Consider the following 22,339-nt stretch of genomic DNA (forward strand, 5'->3'; position numbering starts at 1 on the left):
TGCAGCTCCATGCTGAGGATGTTCTCTGAGTCTGTGGTGGCCAGTGTCATCTTCTACGCTGTGATCTGCTATCTTGATCAGGCATTCTGAACATGGACACTCTGTAGCCACTAAGTCAATCATGGACTTTCTATCTTTTGATCTAATTGTCGACATGAGAATCATTATTAAAATAAAATATGTAGTTGTTTGAACTAAACTCACCGACCTCAGAGCTGATACTGTACATTTACAGTAAATGAGAAGAGAGTGTAGTTACAAGTGAAATATTTTCACATCATCACATGTGAAAATTATACTCTCACACATACTATAACTGAAAACATACAACTTAAATAATCAATTTCATGATCATTAAGGATTCTCCAGGTATAAAGTGAATCAATAGTGGCCAAAGGCTTCTGCTGAGTGACCTCCTGAAGGAGAAAGCTTGATTTGATAGACAAATGTTCATGGAAAGCTGAAAGACTGTGCATCTGCTCCCCAATCTTGATGACTTGTTTACATGCCATCAATGCAAATGATCTTTAAACAACAAATCTGTAACATCCTGTTCTGTAACAACTCCCACTCCACTTCCCCACCTCAACTAACACAAACACACCCTTTCCATCCAAACCAAGTCTTTCTGACAGATGTGGTCATTGTAAATCTGGTGTGTATCTGATCTCAATGGAGTACAGTCATCTTCCTGATTCCTAATAACAACAAAGTCAACAGGTTAATCATCTGCATAATACTAAGGTAAGAAATTTACAGTGACGTGTTTAGAACTTTTATAAAACTGATCACTTCACTGAATCACAGAATCAGTGTTAATATGTTCATGTTGATGCATTACAGTAAAAGACAGCACAACTATTTTGTAAACAGTACTATTCACTGACTATATTTGTAAGAGAAGATGTATTTATTATTTTACCTAACTAGAGTTGCAAAAATACAGGTTATAATGTAAACACATTTCTCTACATAAAAGCTTGAGTTTTTTCCACCTAAACAAAGTTATTGTTTCAGTATCTTAAAAACAAATTTAGGATAAGGATTCATAAAGTAGTTATTTACTTGATGTACAGTACATATGTAATCAAGAATAAGAGAGTAATTAGGATTTAAAATAGATTTAGATGTTCAAATGTTTAGGGCGCCTGTGGAACACATGTGCATGAAACGCAATGTATTTCTTTTCAATGTATGTGTCATGACTCCATTGGAATTAAATACTCCATCGGAAGTTAGTTTGTTTAGTGTTTGTAACCATTAGTATTTGTAACTGATAGGGTGACTGTATTATTATTTTGCTAGAGTTAATGACCACATTGTACCAGTAGCTTAAAGGAAGTTACTGTATATTCTACCCCAACAGGGAAACTTGTTGGTCAATGTCTGTACCATGTCCCTGGGTATTTTACCTCACTGATTATACGTTGACACAAATGTGAGGCAGGCATACACAGGCATAAACACAGCCATATTTTAAATATGGAATTGATGTTTATTCAGAAAACATGATGTCAATTGATTGTTCATCCTACGAGCTGCACCAAGGTAAAGAAAAAGAAGTGCCTGAGAATTTAAAGATAAGATAACATAAGATATGAACAGACACATATTTAATTGAGCCTCTTTGGTAAATTGTGTCCTCTGCATTTGATCCTTCCCCTTAATAGGGAAGCAGTGGGCTACCGTCTTTTCCCACTCATGCTTCACCATTGAGCTAGCAGGCCTCTGTTTGGAAGCCACAGCATTGTAGTACTTTATAGAGTACTACAGTATGTGATGGGTTTAACAGTTAAAAATGTCACAGCGCTTCACAACAGTTCTCAGTATTTTGTTTTTAGTCTGTAATATATTATAACTAAACGAATGCAGGTTTAAAAGCACTATCATGCCTACTGTAATGTAGGGTTATGTAGCAAAACTCAAATTGGCATTTTTTATTAACCCTGGGGGCTTGTTAGAATAAGTATTTTTTTCTGTTAGATATTTTGTCAAGGTCTTTGTGTGAAACAGGCTTCTGTCCTTTCAATGACTTCAGTGCTGAGGAGAGCTTATTTGTTTCATCATTTACATTGAACAAATAAGTGTTGTCTTTTCAGCTTAACTGTGCTTCTGTGGAAAAGATAAACACGACCATAAACCTTCCAGGGTCTGTATGTTTTGGTGCAGTTATAGAAGCATGCATTTTCACTTGTTTCTTTACAATTCAGATTCTTTCACTTCCAGAAGAACAATGTGTCCCAGGCTTCTTATATTTCTAATTGGAGCTGTGTACATCTACCATCAGGTAAAAATGCTTGTCAGATTGTGGCAAAAATTTCTGAACAGTACTACATTCAATTCAACCAGATTGTACTGCAAGGAAAGGTAATTTGTATATACTGTATATATATATGTGTGTGTGTGTGTGTGTGTGTGTGTGTGTGTGTGTGTGTGTGTGTGTGTGTGTGTGTGTGTGTGTGTGTGTGTGCCCTTGTCATGTTATAAAGATCAAGTTTGTTTATTTAAATTTGAGGTAGGAATATATTACCAGTATGACTGAACTTGTTGTTTGCATATTCTTGTCATTGCAGGCCCTTGCACAAGGTGAGTCTCTATAAATAATGCTTTAGTAAAATACCTTCACACTGTAAGACCAGATAAGTTGAGTTTACTTGCCTTTAAATTTTTAAGTAATGGTAAATAAAATGAAATGTTAAGTTTGAATTCAATACACTAAATGCAATGTTTATTTAACAAAACTTAATAGTATTAACTTATCTGCTAGACTACTCCACTTAAAACCTTATTTTCTTTAATTACCAAATTGATTTAACTCAAAAAAATTGTAATATCAACTATGTTATTCATAATTCAACTATTTTATTTGTTTACATTGTACAATTTCTTTTCTGGCATGATGCCCGGGTTTACAGTGCATGAACTTTGACATGCACTGTAAACATCCCCTGATTGCCAAATTCCCAAAATTTGGGAATTCAACGTTATTATACATATTATTTATATTTATGTAATATTATACATCTATTATATATCCATTATTATCTTATCGTATCTGTTATCGTATGTATTTTTACATCATTTTATATTTTATAATCGGTGTTTAGCTACTTTTATTTCTTGCTGCAGCTGTAGTTTTGTTCTCCTGTTTGACTAAATTTAAATTTCAGATGCATTTTAAAAATGCATTTGATACATACATCTACTGTACGATACCAGTGACACATAAAATGTTACCTTGTTGTTTCAGAGGATATCTACTTTGCCGAACTGATGGTAGAGAGTAATATCACTCTGGACGCCCAGACCATCCTGTCAATTCTAAATGCAACAACTGATCTCCAAGTGACCGATAGCCAAGGAGTCACCTACACAGTGACACTGTTACAGAATGAACTGGTAGCAGGTACCCTTCAGAGACTTTTCCTTCTTGTAGGGTTATTTCAAAATTCATAAGCTACTGCAATGAAATCAGGTGAAAAAAATGAAATCAGGTGTTTGACAGTCTGTGGTTTACAATGTGCTTTGGTGTATTTTACAAGGTTTAGCACAACTTTTCTGACTCTTGTTTCTAGAGTGCCTGATTATCGGAATCGACACTACCTGCAACTGCTCTACTGGCTACACATGGAGCAACGATGTGTGCTACAATTACAGTTGTTGTAATGATAGTTCTTGCACAGCAAATGTGTCCTACATAACACCACTCTGCGTTCCCAAAGTCAATGGTAACTTGCTGTGCTTTATTGTGTTTTGCATGTATGAGAAATATGATGAGTCATTTTTTAATTTATTTGCTTATATTAATAATGTGTGTTTGCAACCATACAGTGCTAATCAGTGGATCAGTTATGCTGAGTGCAGGCACCTGGGGTACATCTCAGACAGCCCTGGTGTGTCTCACAAATACTCATACTACTACTACTACTACTAAGCTATTCTTCTAGATGTTTGTCAAAGTAACAGCTCAATTATGAATAATTTATTGCTCTTTCTTTTTGAAGCTTCAAGCTGCCTTCCAAGTACTGAATGCTTTTCAATACCTAAACGTTACTGGCCAGAGGTATTGTGAAATATTATTATTTAATGCCTTATCCTTTTGCCTGATGTGGGTCTCAATGTAGAAACAAATTAGCGCCAATTTCAATGTTCAAACAAGCTCCTGAGTTTGATTTATAGACAGACTTGAGGAGCTGTGAATGCATCCTGTAACATTTGAGTGATCAGGCTTTTTGTCAAGACATTTTGTAATAAATACTGTAACTGACTAAACTTTTTAACTTCTGTATTTTATATACTATAGAAAAAGTATGGTATAGACCCATAAGGACTGAAGAACACCTCATATCTTACTGTACATCTCTTTGTGTCTTTGTATCACTATCGACATAAAATGTTTCTTATTAACCAGACATCTCTCCAACTCTTAAAGGCAGGGTAATAGCATTGCTGATTTTGAGGCCTCTGTCAACGCCATATTTGAAACATCTTTCCTTCAAGGAATAGTGACTTCCCTAGAAAACAGTTTGACAGCTGTAATTTGGGTCAACACCTTAGGTCAGTATTGTATTTAAATCACATTACAATGCTTGTGATTATGTCATACATAGCTGTGCAAGGAGGCTACCGTACCTCTTACCAAGCTGTAAAGTTTTCTCTGTGTAAATAGATGTATTGTATTTTTGTATTATGTATTTAGTATTATGTTAGTATTTTATATTTTTTTATTTTATTTGTTATAAAATTATCACATGTATCACTAAAATGTAATTAGTACTTGAGTTGAGTTTTCTCTTGACCTGAATTGACCTGAATTGTAGATTCACTTAAAACATACTTAAAACTACTATCACAAGTTTGTTAAGCCTTTCTTACGTTAATATTCCTCCTCCCAAACATTGACATGTACAGAATTATTGCACATACAGTTTCCTTAGCATTATACTGTTGTAAATATAAAATACATCACCAAGCAAAATGTATTTATTCAAGATTATCTGGGGAATAAATATGAGGACATTGTAAATGTACACTCATTTAAAAGCCACTGCATTCATTGTATCATTATATTGTGTTTTATTATTTATTGTTATTATTCTTCATCATACAGGAATGGTCAACATACTCTACCCAAACAGTACTGTGTGCTACCTGTCCAGCCCAATATTGCAGTGCACCTTCGAAGAGGCAACAGGCAGTGCTGGCTGGAACTTGACCAGGCAGGACCAGCGCTTTGAACTCAGCAATGGCAGCGTGGTCCTCCTTGACTCCCTCTGTGCCACACCTTACTACAAGTCCTGTATAGCAATAAAGCTTCAGCTGGTGACAGGCGCCTGGGAAGGCAAGTACTAAGGTTTTACATGGACGGTATTTTGCTTCAATACGATGTTAAAATACAATGTTTAATCCATATTTTGGTCTAGACAATGACTTCCTGTTTTATGACAGGTATATATGAATGTGGATTCACCACTGGGTCAGTGAGACACACGGCCAGGGCACAACTGAATGTGGCACTCCTCCCTGATACCATCACCATGCTGCCAAGTCCTCTGATTGGGGACTGTTCCACTAAGTTGGCCACTGACAGTGCTGGCATTGACTTCTTTACCATTATCCCAAACAGCACAGAGACCTATAAGGTCTGGTGGAGCTACAGGGGTGTAACGCAGAGCATTCTATATAACACATGTAAGACACACACACCACCTATTTCTCTCTCTTTGCTGCAGCACAAAATATTGCAGGCGATCTATCCTTTTTAACGTTTTTTTTATTAATCTTAATATAGTCAGTAGTCATAACAAGCTGATAATATACTGCACGTTTGGGTTTTAAATAAACTGACCAGCACAGGTGGAAAGAAAATTTTCATTTACAGGAAAGAAGAAATTGAAATGTCAAATGGAAAGCACAATCCTAACCCCTGAATCTGACAGCCCTCTACTTTTCTACAGCTGTTGCAGACACCCTGGTCTATACTTTCACAGCACAGCCCAGCTGTCAGACAACACTTGATCCACAGTATGTTAATGTGACTTTTGAAAATCCCAAGGGGCAACAAAAAACCGCAAGAGCCGATATCCCAGTCATTTATGGTACATAATTTTAATAGATTTATAATTTATTTACTTGGGGTTATTCCTAATGTCACTATATTATAATATAACTATTCTAATATAAAATCCTGACTGCCAGAATGTGTATCTTCTTTCTTTAGAACAGAATATCTTTTGGATCTTCTCTTACATCAACTAATGTCTTTCTACGTTTTTCTACAGCTGGAAGCATAATTTGTACTGAGAATGGGACAGATGTCTTTTGGCCAAATACACCAGCTGGATCCACAGTGATTAATCGAACATGCGCAGAGGGCAGAGTGGGCTACATGTCACGTACATGTATTGGCCCTACATGGCAGCCAGTCTATGACTACTGCATCAACCAGCAGCTGAACGCTATTTTAAATAAAGCAAATGTGAGTACAGTGGGCAGTAGCCTCTTCTACCTACATCCTGTCACTACATAATACATACAGAGAAGTCATCAAGTGTCTTTAGAATGAATAAACTCACTAGTTTGCATCTGAATGTCTTTATGCCACCCAGAGTTTATATAATATGATACAGCTGGAAGCATAATATAAATAACTTTCTGTGTGGATGTGTAATAAATAAATTTATTTCCTCATACTGATAAATGTTTCCATTTGTAGAACTTTCTGATGGGACTGGGGGCCACCCAGGAGATGGCTATGAATATATTTGCGGAACTTAGTAACAACACCTCCTATGAGTCCACTGACAACATCGCAGACATTACTGCATCGATTACCGTTTTAAATACTATGGCCATGGCATCATCCAATTTTGTGTTGCAAGAGAATGTATTTCCAGTAAGTCACATACTTTTATTATAACTGCTATAACTGAGAAATAGTAATAGTTCTTTATGTAGCTGGGCAAACCCCAGATCTACGAATAGCAATATACCACAAACCAAGATGACTAGATGATTCTCAAAGCTGAAGAAGACAGGGGGGGCTGCATATGACAGGGTATAAAAGGGTATAAAATATTACGTGGGATAATACAGAAGAAAGTAGGAATATAACACTATTGGGAGCCATTTAGGTTACAGAAAGACTAAGTTTACTAATTTTCACCATTCACCCAGATGTCATTAAATGTTGTAGCAGGACCATGCATTATGCATTTGCTTGCAGAGCTGTCTTCTACTGAATATGCACCAAGACTCACACTGTTTGTATGCTAATCTCCATCTGATGCAAAAGTTACTGTACTGTAGCTTCACAGAAATTCTGGCTATTGATACTTTTTCACTTTCTTCTATACATAATTGTGACATAAACAGGGCATTCATTTTTAACACCTAAATTCTGTTCCAGTCATTCATAGAGGCAGCAAGCAATTTGTTAAACAAGACCTGGGCAGCAGTCAACGAAACTACTCTTTATTCCATGTCATCAACGTACCTCGAGGCTGTGGAGGTTTTGGTGGAGCGTATCAATGTCAACAACAGCCAAGGATTCTACAGTGCAAACATCGAACTTGACTTCTGCTTCACTATTGAATGTAATGTGACTGTGTTTGGCATTGATGTGAGCATGACCAAGGCCAACGGGATACTGAAAACTGCTGCTATTAAAAATCTAATGGATAAATTAAGAAATGGCTACACAAACATGAACCCAACCAGCCTCCTGTTATCAGCCACACTGCAGGACAACAATGATTCATCTTTGGAAATTTCAATGAACTTCCCCATTGACCCAATGAACAAAACAACACCTTTCTGCGTCTTCTGGAACTTCACAAAACAGGACTGGTCAAATGTAGGATGCACCTCCTACACTAGTGATGACAATCATACGCTGTGTGAGTGCAACCATCTCACTTCATTCTCAGTCCTCATGTCCAAGGGGGAGATCCCTGTATATGGTCCCGCTCTAGACATGATCACCAACGTGGGCCTGGCTGTGTCCATCTTATCCCTGCTGATCTTCCTCACTGTTGAGTGTCTCGTCTGGTCGGCCGTAGTCAAGAGCAACCTTTCGCATTTCCGTCACACAGCTATGGTGAACATCGCCACGTTCCTCCTACTTGCTGACATTAGTTTCCTGGCTTCCACGTCACCCAGCAGCATCTCTGAGAGCTCGTGTCTCCTTTTTACCATATGCAAACACCTGTTTTATTTGGCCATGTTTTGCTGGATGCTGTGTCTGAGCGTCATGCTCGTCCACCAGCTCATCTTTGTCTTCAGCCCGCTGAGGAAAAGAGTTTTCATGTTCATTTCCAGCATTGTGGGCTACGCTCTCCCAATCCTAATAGTGGGATCCAGCTATGTGTACTACAAGTACACCAATACCGCCTACTATAATAGGCAAACATGCTGGCTAATTTATGTGAGACTCCTGGTGGGCTCGATGCATGCTTTTCTCCTACCTGTGGCGGCAATTCTTTTCACAAATCTCTTCTGTATGATCGTCGTCATTGTTACACTGGTGAAGTCGTCAGTCCCGGATGCCAGCAAAGCAGATGACAAAGAAACTGCCAAAAGCATCATGAAGGTGGTGATCATTTTAACACCAGTCTTCGGTGTGACATGGATCTTTGGCTACTTTCAGCTCATATTGAATCAAGACAACCCCTTGTATGCTCCTATTTGCTTCAGTTTCACTATCTTCAATTGCTTCCAGGTAATTTGAAAGAACTATTTACTTACTGTAGGGTACCTCCCGGAATTCAAAATGAAACCTGAATCAAAAATCCAATACACTCCATGGGGCTTTTCGCAGTCATTCTTACAATAACTACAGAAGGTCTATGCCTAAGCCTTTTAGGAGATTCTCTTTTATTCCTTGAAAGCATTAGACAAAAACATAATATTTTACATATTTTATCCGTTTACACAATTTGACATTTTATTTATGTTGTCATATTGTACATGAGTTCATGTAAACCTTTGGTAACTGGTGTGATCTGGGGTTTTGGATTTACAATATCACAATTTTACGATTGTTCAAACGTGATCATTTTTTAATATATGACATTGACTATGACATTAGCTATCACATCAAACTTCACATGATGTACAACACAATAACATGTTAACATGTGTTGCACTTATCAGTGCAACACATGTAATTGATGGCATACAATATTATTTGTTTTGTTATTTTTCTTTCTTGCAGGGCCTTTTTATTTTGATAACAGGATGCTTTGCAGAGCAGAAGGTAGGTTTGTCCTTTTATTAATATATATATATATATATATATATATATATATATATATATATATATATATATATATATATATATATATGTGTGTAATTTGACAATTCTGCTGTCTAATTGTGCACAATTGTCGATAGTGAAGAAGACAGTCAATTAAAAAAAAACTTCTTCTACGACAGATATTGATCTGTCTTTGATAATTCACATTTTAATAAAAAGACATTACTAAGCGGTTAAGTAACAAAAAAATGCTGCCTGGCTGTAGAAAACTAGTGATCGTTACATATTGATGCTTTGTAGAAAACATTGCAAAACTAAATGATTTGTTTGATTAATAACAGGTCCGAGAAGAGCTGTTGAAGAAGATAATGGTGAGTTAAGCAAAGCAGTCTATTCTGAATTTACCTTTAAATATACATTCAAGTAATAGAAATGTGCATAACAACTTTTTGCCTCCACTCGAAGGTTAAATTCAAAGGACATAGTGACAGCACAAAGAATTTGACTACAACCACATACACAAAAGACAAATGAAATCCAAGGTAAGTTGTGCATTTTTATTACTTCACTATTTATGTCTCACTCATGCCATAGGTCACTTTTTATATATTGGTGAGTCACAGCAATTGACAACACGACAAGCTACAGTATAGATTGAGCCTCCTAAAGTTTAGGTAGCAACTAATCCTGTTTTGCAACTACATTCAACCTTTTGTGAATTTCTTATCACATACCTCTATGTCTCTACATTGCAGGTTATGGAGGTGGAAATTCAAATGTCATGCATGCAGCATTGAGCCTACAGGAGAAGAGGTCTCAAAGTTTGTTTTAATATAGACTGTAGACACATGCAAATGATGATGAAACAAATAAAATTGAATGTTTATAGATATGATATTGTCGTAGTGGATATTTATATTTTGTTTCCTCTTTAAATTACATCCAGTAACATGTAAATGTAAGTAATTGATATTGTGCAGTGGGACATTGTTTTCTAAATGTTAAAATGCAAATGTTTTTAATTCCATTCCAAGTTAGCTGTTACATCAGCTCTGTCACTTTAATTTAGGAAAGATGTACAACCGCAAATCACAATAAGTCGCTAGTAAGACTAAACAGACATTTATTGGGCAGGTAAAATCTGAAAAGGCTGCAGTAACTTTTTCTAATAAATTGTTGTTTCATTATTTTTAATTCTGGTTTTTGCAAAAGTAATTTGCAATCCAATTTTAGTAGTTTCAAAATGCAGATCTGCTCATTTTTGATGTTTGATGTTTTTTACTTTTAGATCACCAGCAAGCAATAAATTAGTTAGAATTCTAAATGGCATTTAGTGGTTGTGACCCAGTCCACAGTGCTTTCACAGTACCATTTTTGCCAAATTATGTTTTTGCTTAGTGTATGAAATATATGTAAAACACAAAACAAAGAGATTTTTTTGTAATTAATTTAAAATGTTATTTGTAACAGAATATTATTGGATTTTGTTTTGATGCTTAGTAGAAATTAGCTTCAAGTCTCCAACCTCAAGTACAATTCTTTGGCTGTTTTGTTATATGGAGAACATTATTAAAATATAATTTTATTTTATACAAAGGTTTTATATGTGGTAATTAGCATCTTCTTTTCAGAATCTAAAATACACAACCACATTTTAAAAAAAGAACACACACACAGTTGATGTCATTCAGTCACATTGAAAAAGACAAAATATTGTTCAGAGGTTTTTGTTTTGTGAATGTCACGGCCCCAAAAGTAATAAATACATAATTTACCATCTGTAAGGTCTAAGGCTTGCTTTTGTTTTTATGTACTACTTTGAGTCATTTGAATATTTTACCTTAATTCTTCCATCTGCTCTGATGAACATCTTACCTATTTTTAAAATTCAAAAAACTTTAGAGGGGAAATTATTTTGCACACTTTGATCGCTGTCACAGTTGGAGGTACAATCAAGAAGGTAGGGAGATTAAAAATCAGAATGCTAACACATCTACACACATTCACATTTAATTGCTAGCTAACCTTTAATTATACATGTTATTGCACGGATGAAGATCAACCCTTTCAGAGAGAGGAGGAGTTGCACAGACTGATGGCATCGGTAGGAAGGGTCTCCGGTCATTCTGTGGAGAACCTAATACTGATCAGCCTCTGGCTGAAGGTGCTCCTCTGTCCAGCCACACACTGTGTGGGGGGTGGGAGGTGTTGGGTGTTGGCCCAACCTGGAATCTGTTAATGAAGCAATTATGTTTGTTGGCCCTGTCCACAGACACCAGTCACCTGGCTGTTGGACTTGTAGCCAGTGATGGTCCTCATGCCCCTCCACACTTCCCGGGTGTTATTTATGTCTGATATTTGACATTCATACTTGTCGTCTGACACCTGATATACATTATGTAATCATGGAATCACAATTAGTGGTCTTTGACTCTTGTAGATGTGTGTAGTTTTATTGTGTATATAATGTGTGTTTGTAAATCAATGCTTTAGAACATTAGATCAACATGTTGATTTTGTGGTACTGTATATTAGTAGTAGTATATAAATATACTACTACTACTACTACTACTACTACTACTACTACTAATAATAATAATAATAATAATAATAATAATAAAAATAATAACAATAACAATAAAGGCACCAACATTTTAGGGAACTCATTACTTTTTGCTTTAAAAGTCTCACTAATTGTCAAAATAAGTTTTACTTTCACTTGTTCTCTATCAGCTGTCACATAATAGGCAGCTAGGGCTGCACAGTTTAGTTCATCGTTCTCGTCCATCAGAGCTCAGGCTCTGTGGCGAGCACCAAGTACTACAGATCTTTACAGATCGTTTTTTTGCACTTATCACGTGACAGCGGAGCCACACAGGCTCTGTAGCGAGCAGCATCAGTCCAGTTCGTTCCTGATTCGTTCATACAGATCTTTACGGATCATTCGTTCGTTCGTATGTTCATTTATCATGTGACCGCTACCAAGCGACTGACTGTCGCGCTGTTAATCAATGGCAGGGAATATGCAAGGCATAAGTCACGTTAATGTGATGTGTATTTGCTAGGTTTTCACATGGTGTGAACTGCTAGTGGCATTTTGAGATTATAATTTGTCCGCTGAAGCAAACCATGTTGTCTTCGATATATAGTATTTGAGAATCGCGACCATTATTACAACGCCCACAGCGCCACCTGCTGTAAATGAACGAAATGAACAAATGACTCGAAATGATGCGTTCACTTTACCGTTCGGGAGTTAAAGATCCGAGTAAGTTAGAAGAATCGAACCTCCCATCACTAGTACATGGGTGTCCACGCAGAAATCAATATAATCTGTGATGCAGTCTGTCAGTCCACCAATGTCCTCCCCATGAGGTTCAGAGAGAGTGTCAGTGTCTTCTGAAGTCCATTATATTATTCAGCAGCATTTACCACATTGTTGTTCTCAGGGATAACACATGCATTTTCATTTCTCACATGTCAATGTGGACCTAAGATCATTATTAGGAAAGAGAGAGAGAGAGAGGGAGAATAAAAATATACTGTACACTATATAAATATACACTACTGTATGAGTGATTGTGTACCACTTGGCAAATGACGGACCAGAACACCAAGAGTGAGCAAACCTACTGTTTTCTGTTATTTTGTCCACGGGTCACCACCACTAGCTGGGGATTCCTGCTTGTATCTGTCCTGAAGTACCTTTACAGCAAAATGCATCAAGCTCCATTTTGCAGCTGAGCCATGACTTTACTTTAGGAGGAATCGTGCTCTCACTTCCGTTTTTTGCAACTGCAGTTCAGGATGAGTGGAGAACTGGCTTGGAACGGACACAAATAATTTACCACAATTGTTCTTTGCTCATGTTTGTTAAACTTATTGGACTGGTCAGTATTTTCTAACCATTTAATAATTCACTCTTAAAATTTTACATTTTTATAGTATAGCTATTTAAGTCAAACTGAATATTTACTGTTCACTAAAGCTATACAGTATAAAATGATCAAATGTACCGGCTAATTAAATTACAATTAACAGGAGAATGTTTATGTTCAGAAATAACACGGATTTTATATAAAAATGTGTCAATGACATGTACGTATTTGTTAATTATAGCATTTGTACCTGTTAAAATGAATTGTAAAAAATTGTAAAATCATCTCATTTACTTGTATACAGTATGATGTTATGTGTAGTCATCATACCACCAGTTATTTAAAGAGGAAGTTACAGTAGATAGTCAAATAGACCAATATTTTATTCACTCTATCTTTCTTTCTCTCTATCTCACACACACACATACACGTGTAGGCATCTACATCTTAGTGGGGACTCATCATGACATACTGTAATGCCTTCCCTAGCCCCTTACACTAACCATAACCATCACTAAAGGCAGACATCTAACCTTGGTCTAATCTGAATCAAAACTCAACGGTATAAAATACAGCATTACATTCCATCATTGTAATCAGATTTTAGTCTTTATCAGAAAGTTAAAAGCCGTGCGTCTAATATAACAAATGCAAATAGTATTTCAACAGAAGCCATAATGTCATCACTTTTAACAACTCCATGAAACACGCCCACTCACTCTGTCCAACTAAGCCTGACTCGGATGACTAGGATGTTAATTGTGATGTGTGCCTCATAGATATTGAACCCTGTCATATCATAATGGAAGCAATGTTGACTGATTATTCATCTTCTTCTGTATGGTACTAAAAGAAAGCTGAGGTAAGAACCTTTAACTCATGTATCTTATAAATACAAAAAATGTGATTGAATAGAGGATTGGTCAGGTTCTTCCTGAAACTATTTTAACTACTGGTAGATTACAGTACATACAAGGTTCTGAGTCTTCTGACAGAAATAATTTTTTTTACACGTAAGCTGTTTTTAAGAACTTAAAATTTAACTTTATTATTGGGAATATTTCCATATTTAGAATGTAAAAACAAGTGAAATCATTAAAATACTGTACTTAAGTGAGTGGGAGGTATAGTCACTGCAGAATGTATTTTTATTTATTCAGTTATTTTTTTTTACTTTACTTTTTACTTTACTTACACACAATTCAGAGAGAAATATTTAACTTTAAAAGCATTAACACTATTAACCTTTTTTGTGCTCATAATACAGTAAATATGTTCTTTTAAAAAGTTCAGTTCAATTTTAAGTACTTTAGTTAAGAAGATTATGGAGCTATGGGTCAGACTTTCCACAGCAGTGAATTGTGTACATTTTTGATAATTATTTAGATTATTGTCTTGTAGTAAGTAAAGAAATCTCCTAATAGCAAGTGAAAATTGGTTGGATTTCCTGAAATAAGATGTTTTGTCTTGAAACAAATTCTTTCTAGCTCATGAAATGTTACTTGTAAATAAAATGTGACTTATTGTAGTTTAATGTTACTAATTTACTTACAAGATGAATGTACTTAATACAAATTTGACATTTTGTAGTGTGCTTTTTGTTTGTGGTATTATCAGTTTTTATCAGTCCATCAGTAGATGTGGAAAAGACAGAATAATGTTTTGACTTCCTAACTTGCTTGAAGAAACTGATTTACTGGAAATTGTTTAACCCTCATGTTGTGTTTGTTTCATGTTATGCAATTTAGTGTTTCCTGTTAAAATTGACCATTTGATTATAACTCAACTTAAAAACAGTAAAAATGTAATAACTATCCCTTTTTTGTGTTAAATTGTTTTATCAACTTATTTTTCTTGTGAACAATACACGTTTTAAATCAACACCTATTATTTAAGGCCCAATCACCTTACTGATCTGAACTGATGCATCTAGCAACCGCATAAAAAACAAGTATTTGGACTATAAGAACAAAAAGTAATGTAACATAGTGAACTGGACTGAAAGTTACCAAGGATATTTGTTTTGAAACTATCTAATATTTTTATATAATCATAAAAAATATCACCTGCTGTGTTCCTTGTCAACAGTAACCAAAGCAAATTAGGCTTAGAAATTTCACAGTATGACAAGATATTTATGTTAATATACTAAAGATGAACTAACAAGAACAAGAACATTAGTGTGTTAGATGTAAATTTCTGGTCAATGGTCTTTTTTCTCATTCACGTTGCAGGTTGTTTTATGTGATTTGTAAATATGTACATTGAATTTATGGCACATTATGCTTGTTTTTCATATGTCTTCACATCTCTAAGATGTTGAAAACAACACCATGGGCCAACGTGCTGTCGTCCTCTGACAGTAGCCTGTACAAAAGCCTATTTCCTCATCAAAATGATCAAATATATATTCCACTGCATCATTTAGGGCGTATTGATCTGCCATGGTGTTACCACACAATGAACTGTGCAAAGGGGCCTCAAAAAAACATTATATACCAAAGACTCTACAGGGCAAAGGTTCCCGTCATTTATAATGTCATTTTGGACCAGAACACCAAGAGTGTACAAAAGTTGAATAACACAAAAATGCATGGAAATGTAAACAATTTACTGTTGAAATACTGCTTGGGCACAAAGTCAGTTAAACAATATTAACTATTTTTTTTTAAGAAGTAATATGTTTAAATCAGTGAATTTTGACCTTAACACAACATAAGGGTTAGGAGACATACAGTATCAAGGATTCCAGTCTTAAAAAAAAAGCTTTTTCACGGTTGAATGAGCTAAAATCCCTTTGGGTTTCAATAAACCTGAAAATTACCAGAAATGTGTTCTTCATGTAACTAAGGGAACAAACCTATTAAGCAAGTGTTCATGTTTACATTTTAATAATATTAGGACTTGCATGAAAAATGATTGTTGTTTGATATACACTTATGCATTGTTTTGAAGAAAACAATGTTTTGCTACAATACATGGAGCAGTAAAAACAAAAATGTATTTGTAATCATACGTCAAAATGCAAAGAGATGCAAACAAGTTTGGCTATTTACAGTACAGTATGTTGTGTCAGAAAAACAAACAGCTGCTGATAGGACTGCTGTGTCAACTAAGAAGTCAAATAAAGCCATAAAACACAAAACCATTACAGACGTTCACTGTATCACACTACAATGTTTACTTAGTAACTTGTCTGATTGTCCATCCATTCGTTTTCACGTGCTTATCTGGTGCCGGGTCGCAGGGGCAGCAGTCTGAGCAAAGAGTTCCAGACTTCCTTCTCTCCAGACACTTCCTCCAGCTCTGCCCTGGGAAGGCGTTCCCAGGGCAGATGAGAGACATAGTCCCTCCAGGGTGTCCTGGGTGTGCTCCGGGGCCTCTTGCCGGTGGGACATGCCTGGAACACCACGCCAGGGAGGCGTCCAGGAGGCATCCGAAACAGATGCCCGAGTCACCTCAACTGGCTCCTCTCAACGTGGAGGAGGAGCGACCCTACTCTGAGCTCCTCCCTGGTGACAGAGCTCCTCACCCTATCTATAAGGGTGCGCCCAGCCACCTTACAGAGGAAACTAATTTTAGCCATCTGTATCCGCGATCTTGCCCTTTCGGTCCTGGCCCAAAGCTCATGACGATAGGTGAGGGTAGGAACGTAGGTTGATCGGTAAATTGAGAGCTTTGCATTTCTGATCAGCTCCTTCTTAACCACGACGGATCTGTACAGTACACCGACCGCATTACTGCAGCCGACGCACCGATCCTTGTGTCAATCTCACCCTCCTTCCCTCACCAAGATACTTGAACTCCTCCACTTGGGGCAAAAACTCTGCTCCAACCCGAGAGAGCAAACCACCTTTTTGTGGTCAGGAACCATGGCCTCAGACTTGGAGGAAGTGATTTTCATCCCAGCCGCTTCACATTCAGCTGCAAACTGCCCCAACGCACGCTGGAAGTCCTGGCCCGATGAAGCCAACAGGACAACATCATCTGCAAAAAGCAGAGACAATCCTGTGATCCCTGAACCAGACCCCCTCCGGCCTCTGGCTGCGCCTAGAAATTCTGTCTATAAAAATAATGAACAGAACCGGTGACAAAGGGCAGCCCCACCGAAGTCCAACACCAGGAAAAGGTCTGACTTACTTCCGGCAATGCGAACCAAGCCAAGTCCGCACAATCCATGCAGACTGGTTGGGCAAACTCCCACAAACCTTTGAGCACCTTATTGAGGGTATAGAGCTGTAGGTTGTATTTTGCTGTGTTGATTACAGATCCTTGTAATGTTTTATGGCCTGTTTTTGTTAGGAACCCTCTGCCCTGCTGTTCCTCTTACCTTGTGTTTTTTCCCCTTTGCCACACATTTTCTAGTTCACCTTTACCACGATGCTGAGCTCTATGCTGAAGTTTAGTTCAGCACGTTTGAGACCATGTCAGGTGTTTTGAAGCCATGCTTCTGGATCCTGCTCCATTCATGATTTTCCACCAAACTTGTTTTTAAACTTAGTTTTTGAAGGTTCGTTTTGTGGCCATATTAAAAACTGTTTAGTGTTTTGAAATGTGTCTTTTAGATGAAATCATGTTTTCATTGCTAACAGGCTTGTGAAATGTCTAGATTAGAATGTTCTTCTTCATTCATTGTGTTATTCAGAAAATTGCTGCCATTTTATTTTCAAAATGAAGGTACTGTAATTATATAGGTTTTACATTTGCTTATAACTCCACTACATTTATATTTACAGAATGCGTTACATCTGTTACTACTCTACTACTATAATGGTTTCTTTTCTGTTTTTCTACCCACAGAGAAAAATGTGTTCCTGGGTTTTTATATTTCTGATGGGAACATTTTACACCTGCTCTAAGGTAATACATACTTTACTTCTCAGTATTGTATATATTTCTGAACAGAACTATAACTAAGTGATGTTGTTACAGTTTTGTCAATAGTTATTTGTACATTAATATAATGATATTTTTTTCGTGCTTGTTCTTGGCATTGCAGGTCTCTGTACTAGGTGAGTCATTCAGCTATTTTATTCATAAACTAATTGATTAAAAAAAACAGATAAAATATTACAAAATTGTTTTAGGAGATGTCTACATTGCTGAGTTGTTAGTGAAAGGAAAAATCAAGCTTGATGCTCAGGGCATGCTGTCAGTTCTGAATACAACAGCAAGCCTGCAACTGAACAATACACCTGCAGTCAAATACACGGTGACCTTCTTACAAGTGACAGCAGGTAACACTTTTGCTTTCAATAATCCTTACCGTTGGGAATGAGGGGAAAAAGACGAACAGGCAAAAAAACAGGCAAAATAGGGAAAAGTAAACTAACATCTAACAATAAAATTGCATACTGTATATTATAATATTGTTTTTGCACTCTGACAGTAACCTTAATACAAAACAGTTTGTCAATTCAATGAGCTAATCCAGAAATAAAAAGTAACTCCTCAGAAACTCATCTATGATTTATTCGGAGAAAAACAGTTCTTTAAACAGCTTCCAGACAAGGCGAACATTGAAATCCCGATGTTGTGGGACCAGTCCTTCTTTCTTAACACTCTTCGCTGTGTGATTCATGTGCAAATTCTAGTTTGTTCAAGGTTGTCCTGTACCTTTGTTTAATATACAGTATGTTACTGACAAGGTTACTGAGGTGTTGATCATAGGAAATAACAACAGGTAATGAATTAAAAAATAAAGAATATTTCTGAAGGACATTAAAATTCTGCTTTTTTCTAGAGTGCCTTGTCATTGGACCTGACACTAGTTGTACCTGCTCTACTGGCTACACTTGGGGCAATGACGTGTGCTACAATTACAGCTGTTGTCATGATCATTTGTGCACAGCCCATGTGTCCCACATAATACCACTCTGCGTTCCCAAAGTCAATGGTAACATTTGTTGTTATAAGTTTTGTGTAGCCTAGTCACACTATAACTTTGTTGGTAAAGCTTTTATCTACAGGCCATAAATCACAGCATAACTTCACCAAATTAAATGCCAAAATAAAACTTAGCTTTTCTGCCAAGTTACTGCCTTCTATTTCCAGGAAAAAGTACAGTCCATCCAAGACTATATGGACAGATGCAAATTTAAACTGATTGATAATACCATATTGTATGATAAATATATATTTTTTGTTTCTATTGTATGGACAAATACAATTATTTAGACAAGATCTCCTTCTAATTCTAATGTTTGTGATTACACAGTGGCAATCAGTGGATCCATTATCATTTCAGACATCTGGGATGCAAATAAAACCACCAAGGTATTCCTTACTCTTTACACAAATAAATTGAGATGTATTCCTTGGCAATATAATAGCAAAAAATCTTTCTAATTTCACAGCTTAAAAAAGCATTTCAAGAACTGAACGGCTTTCAGTACCTAAACGTGACACAAAGGTATTTTACTTTGCTCTGTGGAGCCAAACAATATCAAATCTTTGTGTTTGTGATCATACAGAAACTTAAATCATATAGAAACTTCAAAACATGTTTTTATTGTAATCAAATTGCTGTAATTTTTCCTTTTGTGCTTTCCAAATCTTAAAGCACAGAGAACAACACAGATTTTGAGGCCAAGGTCAACGTCAGAATTAAGACCTCGAGACTTCAAGACATAGTAAAAAGTCTGCAAACGGACCTGACTGCTCACATTACAATCAAAGCTCGAGGTCAGTAAAATAGTATTTCTGTTTTAGTATCTATTTGTTTCCTTGTAGAGGTGATGAAACACAAAAGTCATTATTCAGCATCCACTGAGTATACTGTATGATCCAGGCCTTGCCTTGACTGTTTTCCTCATTGCTTCCACAGGAATGGTCTCCATCATGTCCCCAAACAGTGCAGTATGCTACAAGTCCAGCCCTGTACTGAAATGCACTCTGGAGGAGACGACAGACAGCTTTGACTGGAAACTTATCAAACATCAGAGCATTGAACTCAATGCTGGAAGTGTAGTCAAATTGGACTATAGCTGCGCCTCAACAGACTATAATTCCTGTATTGCTCTGACACTCCAGAATGTGACCGGTGCCTGGGTAGGCAAGTACAAGGACATTTATTTTTAACACAACAACAAAAACAAAAAAAAAGCAAGCAGCTTCCAGCATATGGAGATATTTGAATTTTCAGGTTTACATCCACAACACTCAATTTTATTTAAAGCATCTTAACTCAAACACTTTTTTCCAGGTACATACGAATGTGGATTCACTACCGGGTCAGTTACACACACAGCCAGGGCACAACTGAATGTTTCACTCTTGCCTGATGTGATCACCATGGAGACCAGTCCCTTCACAGCAGATTGTTCGCAAAACCAGACCGACATTGTTCCTATGAACATTCTTACTATCATCCCACAAAGTACCGAGAACTATGAGGTTTGGTGGAGTTACAGCGGGACTGAGAACATTTCTGTACCATACACCACATGTAAGACACACCCGTTGTATACAGTAATCGCAAAATAAAATTTTCTTATTTGCTTCAGTTACAGTAGCTGCAGTACAGGAATTGGCTCCTTAAGTTGATTTTGTTTCCTACTGTGGTTTGTACATTAAAACCGTGTTACACCATTGACCTGACGCTACTGTACTAGCTAAAGCAGATTTCTTGGTCTAATTTGTCAAATTCAAACATTTCTTCTACTTTTACTGATAGAAGGAAACTTTGCAAACTTGGCCCAAACACCTGGCCTGAAATTTTACTTCCATTACAGCTGGTTCATACACATTCAATGCTTCCATCAGCTGTCAGAAACCATCTGATGCACAATATGTTAAAGTGACGTTTAAAAACACAAAAGGACAAGAGAAGAGCGCAGAAGTGAATATTCCGGTCATTTATGGTATGTGATATGTTATGTATTTATAAATGTTTAAACCATTTTCTTTTTAGTTAACTTTTTATATATTGGATTGATTATCACTAGACGTCTTTGGTTTTAAGTATTACTTTGTTTTTGTTTTTCTTTTGCATCAGCTCATGACTTTCTTCATATTTCTACAGCTGGAAACAAAACTTGCAGTGCAAATGGCACGTGGCCAATAACTCCGGCTGGAGTCACACTGTTTAACTGGACATGTGCAGAGGGCAGAGTTGGCTACAGGTCACGCACTTGTGACGGCCCCGATTGGCAGGACGTCTATGACTACTGTGTTAACCAGGACTTAAACAGCATTTTAAATGATGCAGACGTGAGTATGGCCTTATGGCAGATATTACTGTATGACATACAGTAGTGTACATACTGTGGGAGTGGCGCGTTTTGTGCTTTCTACAGTGATAAATTAAGTGAGTTATTTAGTGAACATCATCTGCTGTAACCTTGTAGACTCTACTCTGTAGGGGTAGAATTTAATTGTACTGTCTTGTTTGTGCTTTGTCGAACCACTTAGTTAATCTATGGTGTGTAATGATAATGTAGATCAAGGCTTAAAGAAGTAATTTTAAAAATGAAAAAAAAATAAAAACTACATAGATGCGACAGGTTTAAAGATGGTGTGTGTTTTTTGTTTTTTACCAAATACACATTTATACAGTACATTTGGCCAGTTCAATATTTCTAATTTTTTAATGCTAAAACAGACTTTAATGCAGTATCTCTTCCAGCTCTTTAAATAAATAAATAAATAAATCCCTGTTACAGTATTTTAGCCAATAAATTAAAAATGGGAAGAAGTCATTTGTGTGCTTTTCTGCTTTTAGGACTTCCTGAAGGGACTAAACGCCACCCAGGAGCAGGCCAAGGACATATTTCTAAGGCTAAACAGCTCTACATCTAAATTCGGTCTGAATATTGCTGACATTTCTGCAGCCATTAACATTCTAGAACTCATGGCTATGGGATCAAATAATATTGTTTTAAAACAAGATGTCTTCCCTGTAAGCTACTAAAGATTATTTCTTTTTCACTGTGTAATTCTTAACTTCAGAATTTCATGTTTGTGGTTGTACTTTACTTTGCCACTTGTTTTCTTTGAAAGCAGAAAGAGATAGAAAGATGAATTTACCATAAGACCTCAGTAAAACATTGTCAACTCAACTACTGTACTTAATCTTCTCCTAATCTGCCGGTGCATACATCACAACAAATCTTCATTGAAAACATCAAAATTAGGCGTTTGTTTACATCAAATAAAGAAATCAAATCTTCATTAGTCTTATTACAGTAGACACACAATTGTGATT

General features: G+C 36.4%; 1 protein-coding gene across 1 annotated transcript; it reads left to right on the top strand.

Annotated features, from left to right (window-relative positions):
- The first annotated feature begins 334 nt into the window (after positions 1-334).
- Positions 335-10,112, top strand: LOC114849598 (adhesion G-protein coupled receptor F3-like). The gene is made up of 18 exons (XM_055506503.1): positions 335-744; positions 2,211-2,287; positions 2,574-2,586; positions 3,251-3,406; positions 3,576-3,728; positions 3,832-3,893; positions 4,005-4,063; positions 4,433-4,557; positions 5,111-5,341; positions 5,449-5,691; positions 5,958-6,098; positions 6,282-6,478; positions 6,716-6,895; positions 7,409-8,719; positions 9,215-9,256; positions 9,598-9,627; positions 9,722-9,798; positions 10,012-10,112. Exons 2-17 carry the CDS (start codon positions 2,234-2,236, stop codon positions 9,788-9,790), a joined length of 3,066 nt encoding a protein of 1,021 aa, XP_055362478.1. The 5' UTR covers positions 335-744; positions 2,211-2,233; the 3' UTR covers positions 9,791-9,798; positions 10,012-10,112.
- Positions 10,113-22,339: the final 12,227 nt, after the last annotated feature.

The sequence above is a fragment of the Betta splendens genome, chromosome 24 (assembly GCF_900634795.4).
Source record: "Betta splendens chromosome 24, fBetSpl5.4, whole genome shotgun sequence".
NCBI lineage: Eukaryota > Metazoa > Chordata > Actinopteri > Anabantiformes > Osphronemidae > Betta > Betta splendens.

Coding starts and splice junctions, on each gene's coding strand:
- LOC114849598 (XM_055506503.1), top strand. CDS start 2,234: ATGTGTCCCAGGCTTCTTATATTTCTAATTGGAGCTGTGTACATCTAC. Junction 6,099..6,281: donor CGATATCCCAGTCATTTATG/GTACATAATTTT, acceptor GTTTTTCTACAG/CTGGAAGCATAATTTGTACT. Junction 6,896..7,408: donor TGCAAGAGAATGTATTTCCA/GTAAGTCACATA, acceptor ATTCTGTTCCAG/TCATTCATAGAGGCAGCAAG.